Source organism: Anopheles cruzii, chromosome 3 (genome assembly GCF_943734635.1).
Source record: "Anopheles cruzii chromosome 3, idAnoCruzAS_RS32_06, whole genome shotgun sequence".
NCBI lineage: Eukaryota > Metazoa > Arthropoda > Insecta > Diptera > Culicidae > Anopheles > Anopheles cruzii.
Genome location: NC_069145.1, coordinates 23,035,969 through 23,050,848, shown reverse-complemented (window position 1 = coordinate 23,050,848; position 14,880 = coordinate 23,035,969). Strand labels below are relative to the sequence as shown.

The 14,880-nt window shown below is 45.1% G+C and overlaps 4 protein-coding genes and 1 long non-coding RNA gene across 5 annotated transcripts; 1 reads left to right on the top strand and 4 right to left on the bottom strand.

Moving 5' to 3' along the window:
* Positions 1 to 6,953: 6,953 nt before the first annotated feature.
* On the bottom strand, positions 6,954 to 7,762 carry LOC128270068 (general odorant-binding protein 72-like). The gene is made up of 4 exons (XM_053007474.1): positions 7,597 to 7,762; positions 7,462 to 7,514; positions 7,366 to 7,401; positions 6,954 to 7,288 (listed from the first exon to the last, which is right to left on the bottom strand). The coding sequence occupies exons 1-4, from the start codon at positions 7,760 to 7,762 to the stop codon at positions 7,094 to 7,096; spliced, it is 450 nt and encodes a 149-aa protein (XP_052863434.1). The 3' UTR covers positions 6,954 to 7,093.
* Positions 7,763 to 8,353: 591 nt separating this feature from the next.
* Positions 8,354 to 10,700, bottom strand: LOC128270067 (uncharacterized). The gene is made up of 5 exons (XM_053007472.1): positions 10,455 to 10,700; positions 10,207 to 10,366; positions 9,864 to 10,135; positions 9,627 to 9,759; positions 8,354 to 9,522 (listed from the first exon to the last, which is right to left on the bottom strand). Exons 1-5 carry the CDS (start codon positions 10,698 to 10,700, stop codon positions 8,354 to 8,356), a joined length of 1,980 nt encoding a protein of 659 aa, XP_052863432.1.
* Positions 10,701 to 11,008: 308 nt separating this feature from the next.
* Positions 11,009 to 11,826, bottom strand: LOC128274475 (uncharacterized). The gene is made up of 3 exons (XR_008269306.1): positions 11,692 to 11,826; positions 11,386 to 11,444; positions 11,009 to 11,137 (listed from the first exon to the last, which is right to left on the bottom strand). It is a non-coding gene; the product is annotated as an uncharacterized LOC128274475 (long non-coding RNA).
* A 691-nt stretch (positions 11,827 to 12,517) lies between these two features.
* LOC128274488 (40S ribosomal protein S3a) lies at positions 12,518 to 13,842 on the bottom strand. Its single transcript, XM_053012705.1, has 3 exons — positions 13,492 to 13,842; positions 13,037 to 13,346; positions 12,518 to 12,910 (listed from the first exon to the last, which is right to left on the bottom strand). The coding sequence occupies exons 1-3, from the start codon at positions 13,830 to 13,832 to the stop codon at positions 12,749 to 12,751; spliced, it is 813 nt and encodes a 270-aa protein (XP_052868665.1). The 5' UTR covers positions 13,833 to 13,842; the 3' UTR covers positions 12,518 to 12,748.
* A 125-nt stretch (positions 13,843 to 13,967) lies between these two features.
* On the top strand, positions 13,968 to 14,606 carry LOC128272711 (mitochondrial import inner membrane translocase subunit TIM14). The gene is made up of 3 exons (XM_053010576.1): positions 13,968 to 14,053; positions 14,116 to 14,355; positions 14,430 to 14,606. The coding sequence occupies exons 1-3, from the start codon at positions 14,051 to 14,053 to the stop codon at positions 14,541 to 14,543; spliced, it is 357 nt and encodes a 118-aa protein (XP_052866536.1). The 5' UTR covers positions 13,968 to 14,050; the 3' UTR covers positions 14,544 to 14,606.
* The last annotated feature ends 274 nt before the right edge of the window (positions 14,607 to 14,880 follow it).

Below are 14,880 nucleotides of genomic sequence, written 5' to 3'. Positions count from 1 at the left end.
TGCATGTGATGACGATGGTGGCATGAACATATACTCTATCCACGTCGGATTTAGCGGACTCGTTGCTCCGTGAATCTTGTTGGAAACCAACCTAACCTAACCAGCCTGTGCAAGTAATAATAGTTTGTTTCATATTTATTAGTAACAGAATCGCGAAGGTGTGTACGCTGTGTACACTTGCCAAATACAAACTTGCTCCGTACTCTGGCTCGCTGAAATGGGTGCAAATGGTGGTCTGTAAAGAAGGAAACAATATCACGCACGCGCGGTACAAGTGCGGTGCACTTTTCTTCTCGCTGTACAGATTGTGAAGCAAGCAGAGACGAAGAAAACGACTAAATTTGCCTGGCTCGCTTTTGCTTTGGCCTTGTTCGTAAATCGACGGATAAGCGAGTGCTGCTGCTGGTGTCGTGGTCAAGATCGTTCGCTCTGCGCAGAAAGGTTCCATAAATTCAGTCCCAACTAATAATCCTCCCTGGAGCACATCGGCGTGCTCCTTCCCACCTCACATACACACCCGTAATCGCATAACCCTTCATTAACTAAAAGTCTAACAAATGAGTATACGACGGGAATGAATATTCTGCATACCACCACCATCACTACTCTTGGTTCGAATGTGTGTTGCACTTCTCCCTGGTTTCGTTTTTCGTGGTCAGAGTGCAGCTTAATGCGTACACGCGGCGGCGCGGACCAATAAAAGAGATAAGATTGTGTGTGGTGGTTGGTTGGTGGATGGCTGCTGGAAGGAGCCAAAATGATCCCTCGGGGACCATCTTGATCTTCCGATCATTTCAAACCATAGTTTGCGCGCCCCTTATTAAGAGCGCAAGAGGCCAATCGTGTGTGGGGAGGATCATCGGCACACCCAATGCCGATCCCGTAAATGTTGTTTGGTGTTGTGGTGGATAAAAAAAGGTCAGATAGGAAGAAGGAAAACGCCTCACGGCGCGAGTACACGGGTTTTAATGCGAAAGTAGTCACAACATTAACAGCAATATCTGGAATACCTACGGCTTTCGGGAACATCGCGTGTGCTGCTCCGCCACAATTAATTCGACGGTCGACGACTCGACGTTGCTTTCACGTCTCCGACGAAAGAAAGACGTGTCCTCTCGGCTCCAAGACCCATTATGGGTTCGTCTAATTGGAAGCATAAAAATAAATCATTTGGTGTCTGCCAAAAGAAGAGGGGTGGTGCGCCGGCCTCCCCTCCTGCGTAGGAAAGAATGGTTTTAGGGAGACCTATGCTGTTGCTTTTTCGGGTGCCTCTTGGGTTCTCTTTGTTGCTGATGCCTTGCGATGTGCGTGTTGCTGCTACGATGCTTTTTTTTTACTGGTGTGTTGTACGTCCTATGATACGCTACGGTGATCATCAACACATCGTATCTTCGCGCACCCATCGATCGTCGTTGTGGCCGGGAAGAGAACAATATGCGTGTTGCTGCGGTAAGTGTGTTCATTCTCGTGAAGCACAAAGAAAGTGCTATGATCGGGTTCAAAAGGGACACACCACCTTCGTTTCGTTTGGGTTTCTTTGTAGTTTCGACCTGCAAGCATAAAGGAGCATAAAAGTGACCACCACCAGTCAGGCACAACAAGGGAGCTTGCTTTTTGGGTAGGACGACAGCGAGCGGGTTTGATAGAGATGGTACCCCCACGATCCGGTCGCTCCAAAATTGACCGGAAAGTGCTCCGGTTTTTCCCTCGCTTGTATTCTGCTCAGCAGCACGCGCACGCGCTCCCGCGCAACCTGTGTTGTGGAAACAAAGGGAAAACTGGTTTGTTGTGTGTGTCGTGCCGCGTACGCCCACGAGAAGAGAACCAACCAATCCTCCCCCTCAACAAATCATAGCACCAGCAGCGCAGCCTCGGAATGAGGAATTCACCTCGGCGCCGATGAAAGATGGTGGTGGAATATGGTGTTTCGTACCCCCACAGGGCAAAAGAACGTCGTTGTGGCGTTAGTGTTGTACTGTGCCGTTCCTTTTGGTTTCCTGCAAGGCCCCCGCAAGCCGCCACGCAGGGAAACGGGATCTCGGGCAGCGAGAAGAATGATAAACTATCGTTAGAGGATATCTTGAAGAGCAAGAAGCAGAGAGCGCAAGCTACTAACGACGAACACGACTACCGGGGAGGTGCTGGGCGTCGGACACCCCCTGCGAGAGACCCATACCGATCGCCACCACCATCCGATCTGTTGTAGAAGGGGCAGCTGGTGGTGCCAGAGGTTGACCACAGTACACTACCTTGCCAGGGAAGAACAGTAAGCAGTCCATTTCAAAGAAACATACCACCGCGGGAGAGAGGGCCATAAGAAAAAGGGAACGAAGGCGAGCGGTAGTTGTGACGTCTCGGGGGCTAAAAAAGTTAGTTCCTCTTTGCGTTCGTGTGGTCCGTTAACCTCTCTTCACTCACGATCGCTAGTGAGGGGACGGGGGAGCTACACTTGGACTTTTGGGCTCTCGAAGAACCTGAAAATAAAGCAGCCGCAAGAAGCGTATATCTACTTGCTTGCTCCGCACAACGCAACACAACACTTCACAGGCAATCTCACGGTTGTCGAGAGCATCCGCGCAACCGAAGTGTGGCTCCCACTAACGAACGCTGCTGGTCGGAACGGCGGTCTGTGGTGTCCTTCTTTCCGAGGCTCTAAAATAGTGCCCTGCTGCAGGCGTTTGCGCTTCTAGTTGTGGTGTGCACTATGCGTTGACTGACCCGCTCGCAGTTTAAAAGGAGTATTTGAATTGTCGATGCCTACAATAAGCGAGCAAGAGGGAAGCCCGTAAGCGACGTCGGTCGGTGGGCGATGGTGGGATTGGTCATAAAAATTCCACCTAACGGAACCCTGAACTCTCCTGCGGACCGCGAGCCACCGGCAACAATCCGATCAAACGAAGTGTGGAGATCTTTCCTCGGATGCTTCGAGAAAAGGGAAGGCAGGCAGGCAGAGGATGCCCGGGTGGGGATGTAGGGGTTTAACGGGTTGCAGCTAATTTTCCTAGCTAGCCGCCACCACCCTTGGTGGCTCGGGCAGCAGCGGTGTGGCCACTTGTGTGCCTCTCTCGTCACGTTTTTCCACGACGACGACGATGACGATGCGCGCTCTGTGCTGATCTCTCTCAACCAAGCAGAGAAGGAAGACTACGAAGGAATAGTTTGCTGTGTGTGGCTTCGAGTGAAAGATCTAAGTAAGCGATGATGTCTACGGAGTGGCACTGTTTTTGACCGAAATGTCCGCGCAGCTCGTCGTCCGAAATTCCGTGGGAAATTGTACCGCTGAAGGATAACAACTTCTTGTGGCCGAGACGAAAAGAAAGCGCAATAAATGCTGTTCAATGCGTAATAGAAAGGGTGGATGAGCTCAGCCCCGACTGTTTCTTTTTGTGGGCTGGTAAAAGTTGAGCTTTTTTGTGGTAACAACTTGGTCAGCCATTTGAAAGTGCGATGCGTTCGAACAAAAAGTATGTTAACTTGTGAGGGGTGCGCCCGCACTCACCGGGAGAACCTAGAAAACGACCAAGCCGTAAAGGAGAGCCCGCGATTCGTCATCACGGAAACAACGTTCTGGCCCGCTTCGTCCCGCACATCTCGGGCATTCCTCCTGTTCCCTGTGTGTGTGGCGCTGCCGTGGGCGCCGAAGAAGTCCCCACGCCGTGGCGCAAGTTGGCCGTGGCTGGTCTCGCGGTCATGATGGGGTTTCTTTTTGTGATGTCTATTGCATCATTATTGCGAGGAACGTCTTTTCTGCTGCTGCCCACGGCTGTAGCGATCTCGTTGCTGTGTTCCTCTTTCTCCCTTTCTTAGAAGGCGGCGGCGGCGCGAGGCTTAACGAAGCATAAAAAAGGAGGTCGCGCACCCTTGACTGTGGCGGTTGGCGGTAGAAAAGACGGGCTTTCCTTATAAAAGGGCATAGAATTGACCTGACTTGTTCGGTCGGTCTTGTGGAGCCCCAATCGGCGCGAGGATAATCGACCGCCCGCCGAAGAAAGCACCGTTAATGAAATAAAGGCAAAGGAACGAGGATTGAGCTTTGCCGATTTGGGATTGCCCTTGCAACCGAGAGAATGAGCGCATCGCGGAGGTGTGTTCAGCACATAGCTAGTAGTAAGTGTCAAAGTTGTTGTGTGTTTGTTGGAGATGTCTTCTAAGTCGTCGTCCCCAGAGCAAGTCAAACCAGTGCTTCGTGGGTTGTGTCCTTTTATGCAAACCCCAATGTATGGGCATTTTTGTATTAGAAACATATTGCATTGATAAATGCAATAAATAATAAATAATAAAATTGATTGATTCTTTGCCGCCGCCACGAAGCGGTCGAAGACGAGACGGAGTTACGTTTTCGGCACGCAATGGTTTGCAATAAAATTTCCCATTATTTGTCTCTCGGATAAAGATATAGGATCAAAGAAGGCTGACGGAACGCGAATGACAACAGAAAGGAACCGCTTCCAAAGAAAAAGGGTACCGCAGAGGGAGGTTTTTAATTTCTTCACAGCCGCCTATTTTCTCTCTGTCTCGTTCTGTCTCGTACGCGACTCTTCGCCGTATTTGTTTTATTGTTTGGCTGGTGGTTTTTAAAATGCCTGAATATGGTTTACGAGAGGAGGGACACCATATAATTTATGAATATTTGGGAAGTTTTAGAAGATCTCTTTTTCGGTCGGTTGACGATCGATCAAGGAGGGGATCTTCTTTTGTGGGGTTCTTTCCTTCCTTTCCTTCTTTCTCAATCACAAATGGCAAAAACTGGCAAGTGATGGGGGGATCATCGTGGAAAAGCCGGCGATAGCGGCGATGAATGCAGAGTAGAAAAGGCGCACAAAAGTTTAAAACCAACACTTTTTATAGTCTCAGCGAGAAATAGCCAAAACCCCATTTTGCGAAACATTCAAAGAATCTTTTGAGCAGGAGCAGACATAAAATTAGTCTGTTTGGGCTCCGGCTTTTAGAGGATCACAAGATCCACGGTTGCCCGTAATGTAGTGCTTTGGTTGCTTTTGTCTGAGTCTGTCGTCACATGCTATGGACATCAAGAGAGCGGTCGCCGTGATGGTTCTTTGGGGATTTCATCGTCATTTCGCATCCTAACCTAACTCTCCGCCCGCTTGTCGTCTCCTTTGGGGCTTTTTTGGATGCCTTACTTTTTTCTTGCTTGTGGTGGACGTGAATTCTTGTCCTGTGCAAACAGAGGACTACCACTTCCCACTAATCCAACGGTATGTGAGTGGTAGAATCAATTTCGACCAAGAAGACAATCCAAATCAAGTTAAATTTCATTATGTTCCGTTCTAGACCATCTTTGAAATGTTATTGATATTGATAAAAAACGATAGTTCCTAAAATTAAAGAACAGATTACCTTTTTGTTGTTTGTTTGGTTTTCGTTTCGGTCAATTACGTTATCGTTCTCGTTCTCGTTACACGTTCTCGTTCTCGTTACACGTTCTCGTTCTAGCATGGCCTTTATAAAAGGTACAACAATTGTGCAAGTCGCAATAAAAAAGTAGTTATGATCAAGTAAAAAACAGCATTCGGAGCCCTTTTTTAGCAAGAAGTTCTTCAAACAGTACGCGATTTGTTGTGCTTCCGGCAATTCCAACAGTTCAACAGTATGAGATGTAAATAGTAAGCAGCCTTTTAAAATCACCCTAATCTCCCAAAATAATGAAAATAAAACAATCCAAGGAAGAGGAAACAGCATCCTTGTTATTTAAGTAATCAATTTGCTAATGATTTTTCTCTTTTCGTGTGTTGCGTAAAATTTGTAGCAATAGTAAAATTTATTTCCTGTATAAGGAATCCTTTAGAAAAAAAAGCCTTCCGCAATAGATGCATGAAAGATGGATGGATCGTTAATATAACATTTACTGCCGAAGCTTTAATTGAAGGCAGTATTTAATTAAAACATGCAGCATGACTAGAAGAACCCAAATAGAGAAAGACATCAATGGATAATCTAATTGAATGAGATGCTCTTTCTGCTAGCCTTCGTGAATGTTTTTAAAATTTTGTATTTAAATTGCATGTTTAGAGGCTTAGTTAGTAAGCAATAAAAACAAAAAGCCAGCGTAAAACCTTTTTGTCTCTTCGCAAGGCACCGTTCCGTTTTTTTTCTTGCAACAAACATACAATGGCAACTTTTCTCTATCTGTGGCTAGTATAAATATATTAAAAAACTTAAAACATTATTAATTATTAGTATCGTTGTACTTCAAAAACTGTAACAAAAAGTCCGCCTTTCTGAAAGTGGACGAAGTTTTGACTTTAAAGTTTAACCAATTTTTCCTGCGAATTCTTTTTGTCGATGATTTTTGGAACAAATTAAAATTTCATTTTACGAAAGGTGTTGTTTCAACAAGACAAAAAATCGGAACATGGTGGCGTAAGATTATATAATATAAAACGGTTTAGATGTTGCAAGGCGACGATATTGTTCATACTACTTGTTTATTTTATTTAACAAAGATTAAATTATAACAAAATACTAAAAAAATAATATAGGTGCAAGGTCACTAAGCAAACGACACTACTAGGTTCGTCTTTTAGCAGGTAATATGCAGAAGAAGATGACGGTTCGCGATATGCTAGTGCAAGAAGTTTTAAACGAAGAAGGAAGCTCAAAAAACAGAAAACAGAGAAACATAAAAAAAAAGAAATTCGAGGGCTCCGGATGTAGGCCGTGCCTTGTGCTGTATTTGCTGATTTTATAAAGACAAATTGCACTTGTCCCGGCCTGCAGCACGAATTAGCCTATAACAGCTACGATTAATTGTTTCTCAGTGACTTCTGATTCTCCGTCACGGTTCGAGTTTCAAGTTTACATTTAATTGTGCGTGTTTACATGAAATATATTACGAAAATTGTCGTGGTTGGTGCGTCATGATGCGTTTATTAAAAAACTTTTTCTGTTACTTATGTTGAGCAAAAACATACAATAAAATGTGTAATAGTGTAATGTAAAACTTATTTTGTTTTTCTAAATCATCCGAAATTCTTTTCAGATTTTTCTTTTTTAAATAATGTAGCAGTGCTCGTGTGTTGTTTATTGAAACTGCCCCAATGACTCTAAAATGTTGCAAAACACTATCGTACGCTTATGGGAAATAGAATTTAGGGCTCGCGGCAAAAAAGCACTTCAGCAGCGCATAGGCTATCTCGCATTTATCGTCAATTCCGTTGGCTGCGTTGCGACAGATTTCGACTCCGTGCCGGAACGGTTCCTTGTACTCGGACGGAAGCACGTTTATTTGCCGAATGGCCGCTTCGTAGCTAAATTTCCCATTTTTGGCCTGTGGAGAAGAACAGGGTAAAATAAAAGCAACGATATTTTGGTGGCAATCTGGTGAAAACGGAATCGGACATGTACCGTATTTGTAAGATCCATAAGACAACCGATATAGCACTAAAAATAAAGTAGTTTCAATTTAATCATCGATTCATCATTATTAACTCTGTTACCAACCTTGAACTCTCTGTCGTCGGGAAAAATACCCCGACTAGGAAAGTTGGCCATTTCTGGAATGAAGGAAAAGTAATGCGTGGGTTTGATTAATGAAAGTTCTGGCCCTTCGAGCTCTCGTTCCTTTGCGTTCCGTACCTTCCGTAATATTATGCTTGGCGAGGCAAATATGTCGCATTTCGTGTGCTATCTGGTCCATGTCGCTCTGTGTAAGCAGGTCGCACTTCACCAGTTGCTGCGATGCCAACAGCAGAACTCCCACAACAGATGTGAAACTTCTTACCAGAAACGTGTGCGACGCCATCGTGTCTGGTGGGCGAATGACTTCCCAAACGACGCTTCCGTTGGTAATAGGTAATCATGCGGTAGTACACGTTTTCCGGTTGTATAAAAGCGCCAACGATTAGTTGTTTCGTTTGAGTTTTGTGCAAAATCATGTTGCCACTTCCGCCTGCTACGATGACAATGCTACGTCTCTGGACTGGGTTTCGTGATTCGTTCAACAAATGTCCAACACAATTGTCTCGTTGCACCGAGTGATGATCGTAGGAGAATTGTTCTAGTAACACGCACGCAGTGATCAATACTTTATTTGAGGAGCAAGTATCGCGGTCATGGTAATTGACGCGCTAACAAATCAACTAACAATTACCAAGAAAAGATCAGTTAAATTCAGCGAAGTAAGCGCAGTCACTTGGCAATATCTAACGCTTAAGGATTTTCCAATGTTTTCTTAAAGCATTCAAACTATTCAAGTGAACGTTCAAACAAGCTGCTAAATACTGTGCAAAATACATCACATCGCATAAATGCTGCGTTGTTCAATATCACTCCTTGGCGGCAATTTTAAACAGAAGCAGAATTACCGTGCAAGTGGAAATAGTAGGATAAAGTCTTATTTTGATGGTTTCACAGCGAGCAAACCTAATTTTGTAATGAAACACCGGACCGTGCAATGTAGAAAATCCTGTTTGATTGATTGACTTAAACGGTGCCACAGTAGTTCTACGAAAAATACCACCGCGGAAATTACTAGCCCGCCTACGAGGATCAGAAGCGCACCGCTAATGTTCGATATACGAAGTGGTTTGGAATCGTCACTGGGAATGTCACGCGAATAGTGTATGATTTGCTGAGACTCCAAACCCAAAAACTGGACCGCTCCGATTAGCTCCCAGTGTGCCAGGATACCGAAGGCCTTCAGTTCGTGCACCATGCGGTCGAAACGGGCGCGTGCTGGCCACGTCTTCGTAGACATGCCCACAACCCATTCCCAGTAAATGTCGTCGGTCAGTATCTGGCGGCACTTTATCGTGTCGATACTCACGGATGGAAAGGCATAGTGGCCGTACTCCATCCGCTCGACAATGATGGCCAGGTCGCGATCGGGTCCGTGTCGTTCGATCGTATCATCGTCCCATTCGCGAAAAGTTTGCTTCAGCGTCAGCAAATCGGGCTGGTCGGCCAACAGGATCGAGTAGATCCAGGATACGGTTACGCCAACCCAGGTCATACGAGTTTCGGCCAGCTCGTGTGCAGTGTTGATACAGTGTTCGTACTGTGGCACAATCATCGTGCTCGCTAGTCCCCCGTTGTAGCTGCTGCCGATCATGAAGCCGGCAAACATGAGGGTCGTGAAGAGCACGCACGAGGCGAGCAGCTCGTGCGGCATTGGCACGGTCTGCTCCATGAAGAAACCGATCATTAGCAGCACTGAGTCACTGAAAGTGACCGGTGCAGCGGCACCGGCCAGCTGCAGTATGCGCTGCCGACTGCGTGACACCACCAGTATGGCTATCGCACCGGACAGGAACGCAAGCGAAACAGCACACCAAAGTGACCCGGTGAACGAAAGGAACGGAGTCCGCCAGTTGGTCACTAGATGCGGCTTCGGTACGATGCACGTGCAGCCGGATCGCGAGTGGACGGCCGTAAACGCCAGGAACCCGAAGCTACTGTACCAAGAATAGAGACCACCGAGTATGATGTCAACCTGGCGTTTGGCGGGAGCCCCGATTAATCCGATTTTGGTACCATTTTCAAATACAGTGCCCCATTCCGATGCTGCGCGAGGGAATAGAACGGACGTATAATTAATAATTTAAATTTTCGTCACACTGTGACTCCGTGATGAAAGCAAAAAGGATGCATCTGTAGCATTCACCTACCCATCATAACTTCCGTCGTACAGTTAGTGATCTCACAGAACAGCACAACGAGCCAAAGCTCCGTTCCATCGACTTGAGCCGAAACGTTCGGTTTCGTAGGGAGTATGTAGCGGGCGTTTCCTTTCCCCAGCGGCTGCTTCGCACAGAACGCAACGATACAATTTGGAACACGGTAAAGCGGAACACACTATTAAAGAAATCGTTAATCGAAACATTAAAAGGCGCGAAAAACCCTACCACATCCGCAACATGCGCGTTCGGCAAGTAGGGTACAGTTCCGAGCCGCAAACGCCTTCGATGCATGTCTGCAAACTTGTCGGGAAAATGATCGTTGCTGGGATCGTCACGGGTTTTCATGAACCATTCTTTCGCTTCCTCGAGCACGTCGATCAACCGGGGCACGATGGCAATCGGGTCTCCGTCGTAAATGTCCACCGTGTATAGCTCTATACGCTCTAATTTCTGGTCACTTTGTACTATTGGAAGTATCAGTAAGGTGTCCGGAATTTCTGTAAAATCGCGTAAACTTGCAACTTACTCCACGGCTGGTGGAAAAGGAATCAGCTCCGTTCGTACCTACCCTCTATAACGAGCGTTTCATGAATTGTAGCAAAAACGGACGAGTTCGGGCTCAGCACAACGATCAACCGCTTCTGCACCGACCGCTGCGATGCTGCATCGTGCACCGGGAGAAAAGCATCGAAGAACGGCTTCGCGGTTTGCTCGGTCACGATGAATGCCTTGCAAACAAAAAGGAGTTCATATTTAATGACAGGGATTTGGATGGCCCACGGATATCGCCGACTGGCGGAATACCCTGACTTGTACCTGGCATCCAGCATCGACGGCCAACAAGAACAGTTGCTCGAAACGGTGGTCGGTTTCAATCACGATGGTCGGTATTGGAGCGGCAAAGTGGCTTAGACTGTCGTCTTTTCGTGCCTTTATTATACAAACGGCGAAGTAGTGGGCAAAATATCGTAACACAAGGTAATTGAGCAGCGAATCGGTAGGACTGCTCTGTGCCAAATCGCCATTTGGATCGAATTTCACTGCTACGCTCTGCGACAACATGTTGGATAACGGTAACGGTTCCGTGCCCCGTTTTATAGTAATTCCGTTTCAGCGGGATGAGCGACGCGTGTAAAATGCACCTACACAACATGCATTAATAATCTGCTTCGGTGCACGATGGTAGTTCTTTCGTAAATATTGGTCTTACAAATCAAATAAGATACAGTCAATGATGTGCAAATACAATTTTGCTAAAGACGGCCGCAATGAAACATTTACTTTATCGTGTTTGTTCTCAATTATTGTGATATAAACTAGTGCATTAAATCAATTTGAACCCGAATGTTTATTTAAAACAATGATTTATTTCAAGTAGTAAATACCAGCTGCCGATCGCCTTACATCACGTATGACATTTGAATCTTCATAGAGTCGTTTGATATAAACACATACTCCACGGAACAGCTGTAGTCAGTTGAATCACCAAATCGGTTCACCTAAAATGGAGAAAAATATATGAATTAGCGTAAACAACAAAACAGTTTCATGTTAAGTCTTTTGTTCTTATATAACAAATGTCAGATGCCTTTAACGTCTTAAGAAAACTTCAATGACATCAAATCATTACATAACGTAACAATGTGGCAGATATCGTAATGAAGTGTATCCTCAGTCTCGTCATCGAGTTTCATCATACTCAGCGGTATGTATTTGTTACTTATGAATCTGGTGTTTTGAAACTTACCGAAATTCGTTATAGATTCGCTAGACCCGGCAGATTAAATAGCACGGCGATGTGTGAATCTGAAAAAGCGAATCGTCAACACGTTATTCATCTCAATAAAAATATGGGCTGATTTTGCTGCATAGAATATATGGGCGGTGTCAGCTTATTTTGTTTCCATCTTGAGGAGCACTTCTGTAACATCTAACCATTACAGAACGTAACGATATAGCTGTTGTGGTGAAGTTGAGCCTCAGACTCGTCATCTGTATCATCAGTTTAAGGACCAAGATGTCTTTTTAGGGAATAGTAGAATTAACAACTTACCAGGTGAATGATTACAATTCGTAAAAACGGCACTCGTGGAATGGTCACTCAGGAACTTTGCTCAAAAGCCATATACTGTGGTTGCTATGATCGACATCTGCAAAAAACAAATGAAATACTTATTTAGAAGCTTCTTCGGAACACACATTTTTTCAAAGTTTTCTGCCTCGTTCAGTAGTTTAAATAATAACGCGTAGGAATTAGGAACAAATTTTCTTCATGTTTCTATCGAAGAGAGCTGGTAAATCAGAGAGCTGGTAAATCATCACACTAATTTGGGCAAATTTTGTTACTTATTGCTACAAACAAACTCACCTTAAGAACAACCTGTACAACAAGCTAGTACAACCTGTGAAAAATAAACAGAAAAATGCAATATTTTCATTAAAAATTAAGCTGCATATTTCATCTTCGAGTTCATCAAATTCAAATATTTGGAAGCAAATTCAGACGGAATCATTTATCTCGTTCATAATTAAAAAAATTCAGCGACGAGAAATAACAGTTATTATAGAAATCATCATCGACAAAGATTGAAAAAGAGATTCAGTCATCATTTTCCTTCAAACAATTTGAAATCACTATACTTACTTTGTGTGTTGCAAACAGCAGGCACAGCCTACTTTCCTTTCCTTTCCTGCTTTCCTGTGGAAAACGGATTTACATTAGATGTTTACAAATAATTGTGATTTGTAGAACGATACTTACGAAATGTTTACGAGGACAATATCCCTGCACCGTCTATTTCTTTCAAGTGGATAAGAATGTAACATAAATTATTATGAACACTGATCGACGAAAAATATAGAATAAATCACAATGCCGATTTTCTTCCGTACACAACACCCCGTCGGTTGTATTTGCTTTCAATTTTTCTTTTGCCTGCCCTCAACACAGTGCTTCGATTCCGATCGACACCAACCATACTCGAATCGCTCCTCATACATTTACTTCTACAGGCCGGACACACCACCCGAAAACGGAAAAGAATCGAAAGGTGAGCCGGCACACTGAACTGTGACCGACTCGTCGCCTTACAACCACGTTGAAGAAGGTTTTAGACGGATTCCTGTACCGGTGGTTCGTAGCCTTCCGGACGGTCGACGACGACGCCACCTTCGGCAGCTCCGGTCGACACTTCGGCAGCCTTGCCACCACCGTCGCCGTGCAGCTCAAGCAAGCTGGACAGGTCGAATCGTGGCTTCTTCAGTACCTTAACCTGCAACACACGAGAGAACAAGCCAAACAATGACGGCACGGATCGGACAAGGTCACACTCGCTCTAGCGGTCACAGGGTATCTTGTTTCACTCGGCCGTTCCACAAATTCCGTCGGATATCCTTACCTTACGAATGTAAACATCGTGCAACGGGTACACGACCTGGCATGCCTTCTCGATATCCTTGGCAATCGAGTCCGGGAGCAGCTTCTCCACGACGCCCTTCAGATCCGAGTTGATGATCTCACGCTTGATGATAGTGGTCATTCGCTGGCGGATGTTCTTGATTTGCGAATGCTGGGCGTAGCAGGTTTTGCGCTGCGAAACCGAGTCCTTGATGGTGAAGCCGATGCAGAACACGCGCAGCATATAGCCATCGGTGGTCTTCACATCGACCGAACACTCAATCAAGGTTTGCCATTTCTTGACCATGGATCTGTAAGAAAGAAATACAGCCCGTTACACGGATTAAACTTTGCATTTGCACTGAACTACGTTGCCGGATTGTTGTGTCCACATACACACATACGCCGCCCGGTGCAGACGACGCTGCATACGGCGTCGGCTGCCAACTCACTTACCGCAACTTGTCGGTCGTCAGGTCCATACCGTGGAAATTGGTAAGCACATCACGACCGTTCACGCTCTCGGCAATCAGCTTGAACTTGCGGAAAGATCTCTCTGCGTCGGGCTCGTTCTGCAAGTCGGCCAGCGACACCTCAAACACGCGGCCCTTCAGCCCGTCGGATGCGATGCGCGTACCCTGGGTACGGTTAACGAGGGTTTTGCCAACCTGGCGGTTCTTAAACATGTTCGGTGCTTTCACATCGTACCAATCCTTGCGCGTGAACGGGTCCACGACCTTCTTTTTCGAACCTTTCTTGCCTCCTTTCGAGACACCCTTATTTTTGCCGACCGCCATGGTTACACTTCACGATCAAAAAGAACGGAAGTGCCTGTCGTATGACAGCTCGAGCCGCCTTCCGGCCACTGAACAACTTTTAGTACAACACCAGCTGTCAATCAGCTCTTCGTGCTGTCAGTTTCCTCGCACTGACGGAAGGACTTTGTTATTATTTTGTGCGGCTGAGAAACACACGTAACTCGCAGTGTGGTCCGTTTTGGTAAACCTTAAAAAATATGGTAAATCCGGCAGTTCTTAAGTTTATTGTGATAGTTCGCTCACTATAACTCCTTGCTTTCAGACGTCTTCAATAATTCTGGCTGGTTTGGGCCTGGCTGTGGTCGGGTACGGTGGACGAATTTTGATGCGTCAAATGCCGAACGCAGCATCGAAAATGCAGGAAGCCCTCAAAAATATGCCGAAATTCGACGCGGAAATGATGGCGAACTCGAAATACTACCGCGGTGGATTTGAACCAAAAATGAGTAAACGCGAAGCGTCACTTATTCTCGGCGTTAGTCCATCGGCATCGAAATTAAAGGTACGCAATAACCGATAAGGATTGCGCCTTAACGTTGTTACATTGATATACGGATTTAACGTTTTTTATCCTAGATAAAAGATGCGCATAAGAAAATTATGTTGTTAAACCATCCCGACCGTGGCGGATCACCATATCTGGCGGCGAAAATCAATGAAGCCAAGGACTTTTTGGATAACACGAAGTAACAGAAATGTGAATAGAACCATGTATAACAAAGGTGTACAATATAATTTGTAGAATATAAGCTACTATGTACAGCGTTGGCAATTCAATATACTTTGTAGTGATGCAAGATAGTTAGATATTCACATCGTTGATTATTTGTGAATGCACCGACAACAAAACTCATAGTTTTGGAAAAATTCATGTGAGTTTATTCCACTATATAGAACGCAGCCTTCTAAATTATGATTTCTAGATAATAAAAAAAGGACGAAATAAATCCAATATCCAAAATGGAAGGTAAATGCACCATAAATTTTAACTTCAAATTGTAAATTTAATTCTTTAGAACACTTAAAA